General features: G+C 35.9%; 1 protein-coding gene across 1 annotated transcript in view; it reads right to left on the bottom strand.

Annotated features, from left to right (window-relative positions):
* Positions 1-14,378, bottom strand: part of KLHL1 (kelch like family member 1) — a 333,377-nt gene extending 318,999 nt beyond the window's left edge. Inside the window, exon 1 of the mRNA XM_046665048.1 lies at positions 13,879-14,378. Coding sequence (XP_046521004.1) covers positions 13,879-14,378 — 500 coding nt within the window. The remainder of the gene's footprint in view (positions 1-13,878) is intronic.
* Between the last annotated feature and the right edge of the window lie 705 nt (positions 14,379-15,083).

Below are 15,083 nucleotides of genomic sequence, written 5' to 3'. Positions count from 1 at the left end.
GTGCTTTTATTTCTGAAGGACATAGTCTCAAAATTTGTATTCCTGAGTGGAAAGGTTTTTGTATTTTTTTCATACCAATAGATATCATCCCATTGCTTCCCCTCTCACCCCAAACTACAGCAAATTACATTCCCACTACCAATGAAATAGTCTTGATTATTTCTAACGCTGGATATCACAACTGTATAAATTTAAGCCATTTACCTGATTAATAGTGACTTGAGTATCGTGATGTAATTTCTATTTTAGGTATATTCGCTATTTGAGAGAGATTAAACTTTTCCATCATAAATGCTACAAATACTTATTTCAAGTCTCTCACTTGTATTTTGACAAAACACTAGATCATACAAACATTTTTGTTTATTATTTATTTATTTATTTTTTAAAGATTGGCCTTAACCTAAAAACATCTGTTGCCAATCTTTTTTTCTTTCTTCTTCTCCCCAAATGCCCCCAGTACATAGTTGTATATTCTAGTTGTAGGTCCTTCTAGTTCTGTTATGTGGAATATTGCTTCAGCGTGGCTTGATGAGCGTCCCTAGGTCTGTGCCAGGGTGCACCTAAGTGGAGCAACCACTGGGCCAACCCCAAACATTTTTATATTTTCATGTTCAAATTTGTCAATATTTTCTTCTAAATTTTTCTCTAGTAATTCAATAAGGAATAGTTTTATTCATGTGATCATTTAATTCGGCATGTTTGTTTTGAACCAAAGGTCTAACTTCCTGTTGTTCCATATGGCAAGCCAATTATACCAGTACCATTGAATCAATAAAGCATGTATCCTGTTTTTTTCTTTTTTGGAATGCTCCCCTTGTCATATATTAACTTTCCATGTGTACTTTCATCTATTCTGGACTTTTTATTTTGTATCAGAATCTGTTGATCTAATCATTATCTATATGATACTATTTCATTACATTGACTGAAGAAAATTATGATACATGATAAGGCATGGTGCTATTTTCATTCTTGGATATTCTCAGAAATGTATTTTACTACATGTTCTTTAAAATGATTTGTCCATTCTCTTGCAATTTCAGTGCTCGCTAGATTGGCTTTCACGTTACAATCTCAATAAGAAATATGTTTTAACTCTGTGATCAAGTTATTAGTTCAGATCCTTTAATAAGACTATATGTTTCTCATTATAAGCTTATGAGCATTCTTATTATTCTGAGGTATTTTATAGTTTCCAGTACTTTTTGTTTATATTGTTATATTGTGAGTAAGATACTTCGTTCCATCTCTATTAATAAGTGTTCTATGTATGGCATAGGGAGATCTAACAATGAAGTGGTATCCATCCTGACACCTCGCTAAATGTTCTTCTTTATTCTAAGTAATTTTCGGCATTGTTTCACATTATGAATATACTATAAATTTAATATAAAGCCTAATATTTATTTATATATTTAATTATTTCATTTAATTTTTATTTTATTAGCTAAATACTATAATAGGCACCATCTTATTTTTTCTTTTTTTTAATGGAAACACTTTAATATTTTCCCAGTATGTGTGCGTGTGTGTGTATACTATGCTTCTTAAATATATAAGTAATATTTTTCTCTTTTGTGGTTTCCCTCAATTCTTCTTTTCCATTTTTTGCTTTGTTTTTTTCATAAATATTTATTGAATTTAAATATATTGTGATTTTGACATTGTTCTGTATATTTGTCAAATATTATGAATTTTGTACATAGATATCCTCATGTAGAGATACAGCATGTCTTTAATAAATTATTGTTCAAAATGAGCCATTTTAATATACTGTAGATAACTTTCTAATGTATTAAGTAGAATTTTTCTAAGTACATGTATACATTTATGAAATTTGCTTAGTGACAATTTTTATGAAACCACAATTTGTTATTTACAAAGATATTAGACAACTTCTCAGCATTCTTATAATTATAAATCATTTAAATATCATAGAGGGGCCAGCCAGGTGGTGCAGCAGTTAAGTTCACACGTTCCACTTTGGTGGCCTGGGGTTCGCTGGTTCCGATCCCGGGTGCAGACCTATGAATCGCTTGGCAAGCGATGATGTGTCAGGGATCCCACACATAAAGTAGTGGAAGATGGGCACAGATGTTAGCTCAGGGCCAGTCTTCCTCAGAAAAAAAGAGGAGAATTGGCAGCAGATGTCAGCTCAGGGCTAATCTTTCTCAAAAAAAAAACAATCACAGAAATTATCTATTTCTAAAAGGCTATGTAGATATATACTGTCAACAAACTGGGCCTGAAGCCTTTATGTATACCTATATATTTTTTTAATCAGTTATAAAGCTATTATAATCTAAAATTTTCAATTTCCCTGAGGATCCACTTGGTACTACATACTTGTTTTATTAGCAGAAATACATTTTAGAAGTTTACTGGCATGTTTTTTCATCTAACATTCTCTCTTGGGTATTTTTTCTTTATTTATGGTTATACAGCTCTTCTTATTTCTAAAGCACACATTTTTTCTCTTTTTATCATTCAGGCTTGCCAGAAGTTTACATATTAATAATTTTAAATGATTAGGCTATTAGGTATATATTTTTCTTTTTTTTTTTTGAGGAAGATTAGCCCTGAACTCACATCTGCCACCAATCCTCCTCTTTTTGTTGTGGAAGATTGGCCCTGAGCGAACATCCATGCCCATCTTCCTCTATTTTATATGCGGGATGCCTGCCATAGCACGGCTTGATATCCAGTGCATAGTTCTGCACCCAGGATCCAAACCAGCGAACCCTGGGCTGCCAAAGCAGAACATGGGAATTTAACCACTGTGCCACCAGGCTGGCTTCTAGGTATATATTTTTTTATGCCATTCCTTTTTTTTAATTAATTTCATCTTCATCCTCCTTATTCTAGGATTTCTTCCCCAAGTTTTTTAGACAAAAATAATTCACCTATGTTTTGGTCTTTTTTTCTAAAAAAAATCAAGCAATTAATAATTTAGTTTTTCCTAACTTTAGCCCTAAAACTGTATTGTTTCAATTTGAAATGTTTTTAAGTACATTTTAAATAATCATAATTTTTATGTGCTTCAGTATAATCATTATCTAAAATAACACTTTTATTATTTTATTTTTATGGTAAAAGGAATTCAATTATCAGATTCTTTAAAATTGTTGATGTTTAGTTTTGTTGAATTGTGATCACAGAATGTCACTTGTCATAGCTCTATTATTTTTACTTCAGTAAAGGTTTCTATTTGACTCAGTACATAATCGATTGTTTAAAAATTGGCATAGCTGAGGCCGGCCCAGTAGCGTAGTGGTTGAATTCGCGTGCTTCACTTCGGCATCCCGGAGTTCTCAAGTTCAGATCCCGGCCCAGACCTAAGCACCACTTACCAAGCCATGCTGTGGCAGGCATCACACATATAAAATAGAGGAAAATGGGCAGGGATGTTAGCTCAGGGCCAATTTTCCTCAGCAAAAAAGAGGAGGATTGGTGGCAGATGTTAGCTCAGGGTTAATCTTCCTCAAAAAAAATAAAATTGGCATGACTGCTATGCACACTTCTGAGCTTAATGATGATCTTGAAATCATCTACATATCATTGCTTACTTTGTTTTTATTTTATTTTGAAGCATTTAGAAGTTTTCCACAATATTTATTATTTAATCATTTTCTTCTTATATTGTTAGAAATTTTTACCTTAAAATATTTTATATACTATGTGACTTAGCATGCCAAAGTTAGGATGACACATCTTTAGTTTTCAGGGCAAATGTTTCTTCAGTATAAAAGTACTTCTTGTTCTTATATAACTCATTTTTTTTTGTTAAATTTGCCTAATAGTTTATGTGGTAGATAGATAGATACAGATATATGCCCATCTCTATTTTACTTGTGATACACTTCGAAATCTTTCTCTCTTGATAAGGAAAAAATGCTGTTGCTATTTCGTAACTGGTATAATTAGTTGTCTTTCTCTCTTTTATTGATTGTTTTATTTTCTCAATTTATTATGAATGGTGGATGCGGGTAAAGAATCCACTTTCTTGTAGTAATCAAAGGTTTTTTCTACTTTACAATGATGCCTCTTTAACAAGCATATATTCAAATAAGTGACCAATATATAATACAGCAAGTGCTGTAAAGTCCCCTAATGAAATATTAAAATTACAGAGTTGGCAACTGAATAAAATTTAAAGTGATACTAGTGAAATATTGTGTTAATCTGGAATCACTTCATAACCTTAGATCCAAGAATTATCAACTAGAAGTATTGCTGAGATGATGTTTTAAGTATTTCAGATTCCTCTTTTGGGATGTTCAAGATTTTGCTGCATTTCCCTCAATTGAACATTGATATCAATGATGGCATTTCATCAGCTTACTCAGGCATACCTCTCATTGGCTGGCTCCTGAACCAATGTAGTTCTGCAACCTAGTAGAAAATTGGATAAAGCTAAGTGAAATATAAAGCTATTTATATATTCACTTTTTTCTGAAGAATTAATGTAGGAATTATTTTTATTCATATATTGAACTCAGAAAATTATAGACGTGTATGTGAATATTAAAAAACTATTTTGAAGTAAAGCTGACAACACGTACTTACTTTTAAGTTCCCCGAGGCCCAAGCTTTTGATATTACCTTCTTGGTTCCAATATGTTCAGAAGCATTGTACTCTTTTGAGAAGTTATTTACCACCTCAAATAAATAAATTAAAGAAGCACCTTCTAGGAAGTATTTTGTGCCCTATATATACATTTTTTGTTGTTGTTAGGGCTGTCAAGTCCATTCCGAGTCCTAGCGGCCCTGGGTACAGCAGAGCAGAGCCCTGCCTGGTCTTTCTGCATCATACTTTCACCTTCCAGCGCTGTATCAGACAACGTTCCACTGCTATTCATAGTGGTTTTCATGGCCAAGGTTTTTGGAAATGAGTGGCTGAAACCTGTCCACCATGGGTGACCCTGCTGTGAAATACCGGTCACATAGCTTTCAGCATCATAGCAACACCGTCCCCACAGTATGAAAAGTGGCAGACAGATCATGTGGTTCCCTGACCAGGAAACGAGCCAGGCTGAGCCAAACCTCGACCATGAGACCACCAGGGCTATAACCATGTATAATTTTTATCTGGTGAAACTCATTGCAGATGTAGTTATTAAAGCCGGAAGTGATTTTCCATTTCTTGGCTTTCCAAGATGCATCTTACTTCTATTGTCATGTAAAAGAGGTCCCTCTACAGATTATGTCAACTTTTTATGTGCTTTAGTCACAATTCTCCTCAAGGCCAGCTTCATCTATGTATACCTGTGCAGTCACACAGCACCCTGTGTTCAGGAGGGCTCATGTTCCACTGTGTTTGTTTTAAGTCCTTAGTAATTTAAAACAATTAATAATTAATAATTGTTTAATAATTAATAATTTTAATTTTGCATTGGGCCCTACAGATGACATAGGCAGTCCTGAGCCCGTTCATAATGAACATAGCCTCTTACTTATGAAAACATCTCTCAAATGCTTGGTGAGATATAAACTGGTCATAATCAACCTTTCTGAAAGCATCCTAATAATAGATCCAAATCTACCAACTTTTCAGCATAGGTCCCTGTGGAACTACAGTTGATTCTCTGTATCTGTGGGTTCCACATCCGGAGATTCAACCAACCATAGATCGAAAGGCCTACAATGGTTGCATCTGGCTGAACATGCACAGACTTTTTTTTCTTATGTTTCCCTAAACAACACAATATAACAACTATTTGCTTAGCATTTACATTGTATTAAGTATTATAAGTAGTCTACAGATGATTTACAGTATACAGAAGGAAGTATCTGGGGTTATATGGAAATACTACACCATTTTATATAAGAGACTTGAACATCTGCAGATTTTGGTTTTCAGGGGGGATCCTGGAACCAATCGTCAACAGATACTGAGGGATGACTGCGTCCAGTTAAGCTCCTAACCATTACCATCTTTCACCATCTTATGAAATGCAAGCCTCACTACCCATTCTCTTCTTTCATAGTCTCATATACAGAAAGCTATGTACTTTTGCCTGAGCTGATTTCCTGAGATTCTCAGTCTGAAACTTGCATTATCCCTTTCAGACGTGCTTCACCCATCACTTTGCTTCCCTGGTCCGCCTCTCGTTGATAGGTTATTCATCTTCCTCACATCTGTATCACCTGGAGGTAGTGTCTGGAAATGTCTAGCACTGCATTTGTGCACCTAGGAGCCTTTCATCTTCATCAAAGTCCTTTCTCTTCTGAAGACTCAAGGGATGACGTCCAGTGTCTTGAAAAATGTTTCATATATTGTTTCTTTCCTTCTTTCTTTCCTTTTTCCTTTCCTTCTTCCTTCCTTTCCTTCTTCCTTTCCTTCTTTCTCTCTCTCTTTCTTTCTCTTGTCTTTATTTCTTTCTGTTTCTTTTCTTTCCTTCATTTTTTCATTCTTTGTTGTTGTTTCAGGTGAGCAGGTAAGTCCAATTCCTGTCACTCTATCTCAGCCAGAAGTGGGACTTCCACTTCTTCTTTAATCCTGACTTTAATAAAGTGATTAGAATATAATTTGGCCCAGGATTTTATCATCTTAACTGCTTTTTAAACATTTCTAATTTCTAGGCAGATGATATTGGCATATTCACATTGCTGATAACAATTTACTGGTCTAACCAAAACCACTGTAAACCAGAATCATAAAATATTTATAATACAAAAATGCCATGCCTTTTGAGAAAAAAAATTCCACAAGTAAATTTTTAAAAATCATCAGTGGATCACCAAATGCTAAACATCCAGGTACTAATTTGTGTAAACTTCTCTATTGAAATTACATACAGGTATATCAAATGTAGGATAACTTACAAAAGCAGGAATCATATTTAAATTGTATTGCAAATGGTTAAAATGACTCCAAGTTTATTTTCAAGATAGTAGAGTTCAAAGTTAAGTCTCTAAGCATTAGAAAGTCAGGATGTTTTTATATCTATAAATTCGAAAATATAAATTCAAAGAAGACTTTCCCTCACATAAGAACTATTTTTCCATTTTCTCTGAAGCTCTGATATTTGTGAATACTAACCTGAAGAGACCTCTTGGACCTTTGAATATAATTAAAATCTACCAAGGAAACAAACAAAACAAAACAAAAAACAGATGTCTTATTGTTGATACAAAGACATGCTGGCATTCACCTCTTGAAAAATTATAAAATGGCTGAATTCTTCCCTCCCTTTGTAGTATAAACTCTCCCAATATTCTGATCCCACAACTTAAGTTCCTGCAACATATTTTAGTCAAGATGAAAATGCTGACTTACATGAGCAAACGCCTGTCAATATCCCCAGGAAAAACAGTGCCAGGATGACTTACCAGGACAGTGTCACAAACAAATATGGTAATAAATTGAACTGAAAAATTTCCTATGAGAATCAGTTATCAGAATTGGACTAAGGCTACATAAAGAAAGGAAAAGACTGAACTTAGAATTGACATTGATTGATTCCACTCTTCACTTTTATTGAAGACTCTTGGATCACTTTCAAAAACCACCATTTCTGTGACGTGACGTCCAGTCAAAATGACCTGCTTCTTAGGCTTGCCATTCAAAACAGATTTTTCTCAGGATCCTAAAATCATAGCACACATTCTCTCTGGTCAAGCTAACCTCTATTAAACTTCCATTAGCACTTAGATCGTTTTGCTTTCAAATCCTGGCCAGAAAAGTCAGCAAAGGTAATTAGCATCAAACCTATATAGAGCAACAGGTTTTTTGCTTAAAGTTGACTTACAAAATCCTCAAAATTGTCTTTAGTTCTGCTGAGATTATACATTGACATCAGACGTCTTCTTCAAAGTTTTGAATTACATTAAGTGCAGAAAGATAAGTTAGTTATTATCTGTCTTAAACTAGTATGTAAATTCCAGAGCATTTGTTTTTATAACTACCACAAAAATACCTACGGCTATTTTGGATGGTAAAATAAAATCAATAAATTCTCATTACTTCCAGACCTCATTTAAAATGTACATTTACATATTCACAAACTTTATTGAACTCTAAAATATGCTGCGGATCTCAGTTTCCTGTAAATTCTATAAGAGCTCTTGGTCAAAACCAATTAAATTTGACTTAACATGTAGTTCTTAGAAGCATATCATCCTCAGATACACAAATTATCTTCTGCGGTTTGGAAAGAACAAGCCAAGAAGAACAAATATCTGATCAATATTAAATTCTATATTAACCAAATGTTGATTTCCATTGGATAGGAAAGATTTCTTTATTATTTTTAAATTATTTAAAACAGAACCTTAAAGAGGTTAATATAATAGTTTACAAAGTACTCATTAGACAGTTATCAATGTAAACCAGAATATGGTCCTCCAGTTAGCATGGGCTTTTTGCTTTGTTACAATTAAAATTGTATTTATTTCATTTTGCACTTATATTCACATCTTTCTCTCAGATAACTCTGGAGTTATGGGTGCCTGCAAATCAAGCCCAGTGGTCTCATTTCTTTTTCCTTTATGATCTTCTTAGTTTGCCTGAAGCAAACTTGCTCAGAGGAGAAGGCACCTGAAAATTGTGGGCTTCTCTGCAGAACACCACATAAAATTGATAAATCCATCCTAAAATAAATAAAAGAAGCTTTTTCCAAACAAGGTATTGTCTTTTGCTAGTTCTACTTGAAAGACTAGTAGACTGTATAACACCCAAGCCCAGGATAAACTAGCAAAGAAGACATAAAATTGAGTAAAATCATTCCGTATTCTTTTTTACTGCAAAGTTGGGGTTGCGGGGAAAATATGAACATTATTTCATTTTAGCGTTCCCTAGAAGGATAGTTTGAGAACTACTTTTCTGAAGAAAGAGTACTTATTGTCTTTAAAGTTGTTTTCTTCCTTATGATTGAAGCAAGGCTACTTCTTTTTCATTCTAAACAAATATCTGGTTCAGGTCCCATCAGCCTTCATGAGGTTCCAATGGTGTATGCTTTCTTTCTATGACACTTCCCTGTATCAATTGTTCTGACCTTCAGAAGCAGATTTTCTATAATAAAGCTCTCTTTTGGACTCCAAAATTAAATTATTTTCCCTGCCTAGGTTATTTCCTCATACTTTTGTCTAATTATAAAGCAAAATGCCCTGAATGGACCATATTTCAGGAAATAATTGAGTGTTTTCTAACTTGGGCCAAGAAGTCCTCTTTGACTGAGACTGATCAGGCATTGTCCATCTCTATCATTTTAGGAAGTCTATTAAAAAATTCAAATACAAGCATAATTTCTACCAAAGGAATAAGAGGACTACTTCAGTATAACCTTAGCTGGAGCTTCTTTCCTTCCGTTCTGTTTGTTTGTTCAAGCAGAGAGAAGGAAGAGTTGGCAAGGTGGCCTGGATTATAGTGTCTGGAGTCAGATAGCAAGGATTAAAAGTTCAGCTGTACTACTTATAAATCTATGATTCTGGGCAAATTAATTACCTGTGTATATCTTAGTCTTCTCATCTATGTAATCATTGTACTGAAGGGATGGATAATTGTACCAGAATCATAGGGCTGTTCTGAATATTAAGTTACACAATATAAACGTTCAGCATGTTATCTGGCAAATAGCAAGTTCTTAATCAATGTCACTCACTATGATTATGACAAATATTTATTCATTCAACAGTATTTATTGAGTAACTACACGCTCTATGATAGGGCTAAAATGATGAGCAAAGCAGAAAGCCCCTGTTCACTGGGCAATTGCTGTGAGAGATAAACAATAAATTAACAGAGATATTAATATATGGTTGCAAGCTACAATAAGAAATTGAAGAAAAAGTAGAAAGCAGTCATTCTAAGAACGTAAAACAAGGGAATAAAATAAATAAAACGTAAAAAATAAATTTGCCTGGAGGATCAATGAATGCCTCTCTAAAAAAGCTACAGAGCTTTTATTCAGAACCTTTCAATTATGAATAGAAATGAACTCAGGAAAGAGTGGGCTGACGGAAGGAGAGCCACTATACAAGGAGAGGAAACAAGTTTATGAGGCCCAAAGGCAGTGAAGAATTATAGAGAAGGACATAGGGTCCGGAAGACAGAGGATGAGGGGCAGGTTGGTGAGTGAAGGGCCTAGCCAGCAGACAAAGGGACAGATCATTCAGGACCTAATCGTTTACAGTATAGACTGTGGTCAGAGAGTGGTGGAAATGCATTGGGGGGGAAAAAGAGAAGGAGGGATGTGTCAAAATAGTGCCGATTTTTATTTCATAATTTTCATTGACTCCAGTGTGGAGAATGAATTATAAGTGGCAAATTTAATGAGGGAAGAGGATACAGATGAGAGTTGCAGAAGTTGAGTTGAAAGAGGACAGTATCTTAGATTTAGTGCAGACAATGGAGATGGAGAGATATGGGACAGATACAGGGGAAATGTTCAAAGTAAAAGTGACAGGGCTTTGTGGAATATTGAAAATGATGGGAGAGAGGATGTTAACAAATATGATCCTCAATTCTGGCTTGCACAACCTAATGCACGGAGAGATACTCTTTGAAATAGAGAAGAAAGAAATCGAGCAAGAGAAAAGGGAGATTATGAGCTCAATTTTGTATACGTTCTACTTATATTGTCTCTGTGATATCCACCAGAGAGGTCAAGTAGAGAGGTAGATGTGTGAGACTAAAGGTCAGGGGGAGGTCTAGATTTTGAGATGCAAATCTAGAAATACAGTTTATGGATGGTAACTGAAACCATGGAATCAGATGACTGTTCCCTGTGAGAATTTAGAAAACTAAAAAAGCAGTTAAGCACGACATCTCTTCGCCCACTCACATCACTACAAACTTCAAGAATATAAATATTTCTCTTTGCTTTCTTAGTATACTACATTTTGGGGAAAAATATCCACACCAAAAATATATAATGATCTGGTAGCTAGAAAAGCATACACTTTTCAAAAAGTAAGTTCAGACAGTAAAGTTGAGAAAATAAATGACGAATAACATGGGTCAAGAGCCTATTACTGTAAAAGTTAGAATTCTTAATGGTGTAATGGTTAAGGTAGAGTTCTGAGGCTTGGTTATGTACAACCAGTAGCTCGGGAAAGATTAAGGCTAGATTTTGGCCTTTACCTAAAATAAATCAGTTTACCCTTGTCTTCCTCCTACCTTTATGTTTCAAGTCCATGATAACTTGACCTTTCCAGAATTCTGAGCTTTCCTCTGAGCATGCTCCAGTTGCTGGTCGAACAAGTTAAACCAACTGAGCTACTTATATTTGTCTAAAACTATGTTCCTAACCAGTGTGAGACTAAATGAATAAAGAAAAAAATTAGAAAATGAAGAAAGACACAGAAAAGGGGTCAACTTTTGTTTTATAAGTGAAGACTAATTTGGCATAGAAATAAGAATTGATAAAATGCTAAATATCAAATGTGGCATCACAGTATGGTGATAGAAGGATGACCCAAATAATCAACAATTATAATGGGGGTTTATATAGTTTATGTACTCACAGATTATTATAAACACTATGTAGATTGCCTGTATGTGTTATGATAGAAACAAAAGTAAATCCACATAACTGATTATTTTGCTCATATTTTCCATTCAGCATTTAACTCTGGAAATGCTATCTCTTCTGAGAAATGAACTCTATTCATACTGCATATTAAAATAATATATATTGATAATGACTAATTACTAAGTCTAGTAGCCTGGTTTCAATCAATCAAGAGCCTAGAGCCAATGCTCTGTGAAGCTTTAGGAACACATACAATCCATGAGAATACTATCAGTACGAATTGATTTGTCCAGGGAGAAATTCAAATTTACCTGAATAAGAATTTTTAAATAAAATTAGACCCAAGTTTCAATATTTTATATATGCAAGATCTCATAAGAAACCCAATAATAAAGATGATTTGGGCTGGTGCTTGGCTTATTTTCAGAATGCTTTTCATTTACAACTCTTTGTGAATAAAAACACTGATGTACTTTTAAAAGCGAGGGACTAGAAGTTAAATCTGATGGGTGTTTGATCCCTGACTGAGCTATCAGTTATTCGTTTTATTTTTTATTATAATTTTTAAGTTAATATTCCATTAGTAGTTTAAAATTCTCCAACTTACATTAAAGTCCACAGAAATTACTCAGGCCAAGCATGCCTCATTTACTTAAAAATGTAGTTGTTATAAAGCAAACTGTTTCTTTAATGATCAAACAGTAATATTCCCAGCAGTTGAGATATTTTAAGTTAATTCAAAGACTTTACAAAACTGAAAAAAAAATCTATTCTTTTCCTGAACTGAGTCATAAAAACATCAGTTTCAGTAAAGTAGTAAATAATTAATCTAATTTGTTTTCTTGTAAATATATGACAAATTGCTAAATGATTATGAATGATTTTCTAAAAAGAAAAAATCTTTCATATTTATTCCACTAAGGGAGATAAAGCCCAACATAATTTATATATTAAAAAATAGGTCTAAAACTATAGGTAATTAGTGAATACATAAATCAAATAATTTCATTGTATTCATGGTACCCAAAGTTATAACCATTTTGGTAAAATACCTTACTTAATCAAGTAATAGATAAACCTATATTTAGGTTTCCCATAAAAGGGAAAAACTTTGATATACTTGAAAACTGCAAATTAAACTTTTCCCTCTTTAAAATAGCAATCTTACAGTTTATTAAGTGTCTTAACATATTAGATTACGTTCAAAGCTCTTAAAATTCAAATTTAAATCCATATAGTCCATATAATTGAAAATTTTTAAGGATAATTTTTTTATATCTCTAACACCACATTTGTCAACATAATTAAAGAGTACCTATACATATTATTTTGTTTTATGTATACTTTTTGTTATTCATTCAACTCTTTAAGAAGCTGATTCAATCAACCAAAAGTTTAAAAAGTTGCTCCTGTTTCTAATTTGTTACTGAGATATAATTAAATTTTATGAACATATTCATTTTCCTATGTTTCTCTTATATTTCTTCTTCAGTAATGTATTCTGATATCATATGAATTTAAATGCAAATCTTTTCATAGCCTCACTTTATGCCAAAACTAGTAAGGATCTAGTGCAGAATAATAAGGCAATTCTCTAAAAAATGTAAAAGATGGAGTTTTACATTTCTGAAGGTTTTCTATAAGTCTTGAAAGTAGGAGAACTCTACTAAGAGAAGTGTAATCTTAGAAATAAACAAGAAATAAGTGTTGACCTGCTTACTAAGGATCCACAATCCCAAACTGAGCCAACAAACCAGGACAGCTGAATGCACAGAGGCTCAGCAACAGTTTAAATCTAAGACTTTGAACAAGGCAAAAGTGAATACATGGTAGGATAAAAAGGGAAGTTGGGATAGAAAATAATAACACTGTATCTCATGGAAAAAAAGAGAAAGATCATCTTCCTGTCCAGTGGCCTCCTTTTGTCTTCCTCATTACTCCTGGAATATAGATTCAAGCCACAGGGATCCTAGATAACATGCTAAGTCAGTGTCTAGGCTAGTTTATGAGATGCATTTGAATGATGTTTTAAGCAAGTTTCACACCAGGTAACTGGAAGACTGAAGTAATTTAAGGACAGAAGATAACAGAAGATTACTATAACCTCAGAACTACGAGAACCCCTCCACCTAGAGATACACCAAAATCCATAAATGTTCAATTTGTTATTAAACTCTGAAACTTGCAAAAAAGAAAAGCAATATGTATGAACCAACAGAAATTAATGAGCGAACTTTTAATGAGATTACAACTTGAGTAATAAAAACCAGGCTGGCATCTCTTAACCAAAGTTTTCAACCTGAAACGTTTTAGACTTAACTAACGCCCAGAGCACACGAGGGTGAGGGGAGATGAGTGGAAATTGAGAGATGCTTGGATACCCCATGAAGACTTACTGTACCTGTGTCCAAATCCTTCACCTGTTGCCTGGCTCGAGTTGGCCGGCTCCACTTTGAGCTCTTGCAGGACCAGTCCTTTTTCATGTGTTCCAGGAAAGTCCATGCCTGGCACCTCCTCCTCCTCTAGGGACTCCACGTAGAAGAGGGTCCTGGCCGGCTGTTGAGTGCGCTGCCCTGGCGCCCCTTGCTGCAACCTCGTGGACACTGGCAGCAGGGTGCCATTCAGTGGATTGAAGGAAGAGGAGGAACAGGACGGGGAGGAAGACGAAGAAGAGGACGAAGAGGAAGGCTTCTTCCAGAAAGCGCTCATGCTGCCCTTCTCTTGGCTTTTGAGCAGGCGACTCTGGCTAGGTCCCCAATGCTCAAAGCTGCCGCTGCCGTCCTGTTGCAGGCAGCCGCCCCCCGCTGGGCTGCCAGGGGACGGCGATGGGTGGCTGAAGAGTTTCCAGCGGAGTCGGAGGATGTGCTTCACATCGAAGTCTTTTCGCCCAGAACCTGACATGCTTGACGCAAGGAAGGAAAAGGCACCTCAGTTGGCGCAGGAGTAGACGGACCAGCTGGTAGGGGAGGCCAGCGGAGTCCGGGGTTGGAGGAGGAGGCGGGCTGCGCGCCCTGCAGCCCGGGAGCAGACGGGGCTAGGCAGGCTGCGCGCCCTGCCAGGCGACGACCGGAGCGCGGACGGCAGAGCCGTGCGGCTCAGCCGCGGCCAGGTCCTCAGGACCTGCGTTGGGGAGCCCACAGGCCCGGAGCAGAGCGGGATACTGAGGGTTGAGAATCCTCGATCCCCGCGCGGGGGCCCCGTGGTTCTGGCGGGAAGGACGACCCTGGTGCTAGAGATGCGCGAGGGAGAGAGGTCTGCGCTCTCCGAAGCTCGGGAGGCGGCGGAAGCTGGATACACCTCCCTGGGATGCACCCGTGGCACAGCCTCAGTCGGGAAGGTGTCGGCTCTCCTGTCCTTGCAGCTCGGAGTTCAGCGCCTGGAGAGCGCAGAGAGAGAGAGAAAGAGCCCCAAGTCGCCAAGAAGCGCACCCCCCAGCCTTCTCCGTGCACCTGCGCCACTGTCCCCGGTCTCTCCAAGGATACCCTGAGAGCTTGCCGGGTATCTCTGAGAAAGTCAAATGCTTTCTGCAAAGCGAGAAGGGGTGGCTTTATATAGTAGTTTGTAAAAGAGAAAAATAAATATTCCAGTAAATAGAGGGAGGCAAAA

The sequence above is a fragment of the Equus quagga genome, chromosome 6 (genome assembly GCF_021613505.1).
Source record: "Equus quagga isolate Etosha38 chromosome 6, UCLA_HA_Equagga_1.0, whole genome shotgun sequence".
Lineage (NCBI taxonomy): Eukaryota > Metazoa > Chordata > Mammalia > Perissodactyla > Equidae > Equus > Equus quagga.
This window is presented reverse-complemented; position numbering and strand designations above follow the sequence as displayed.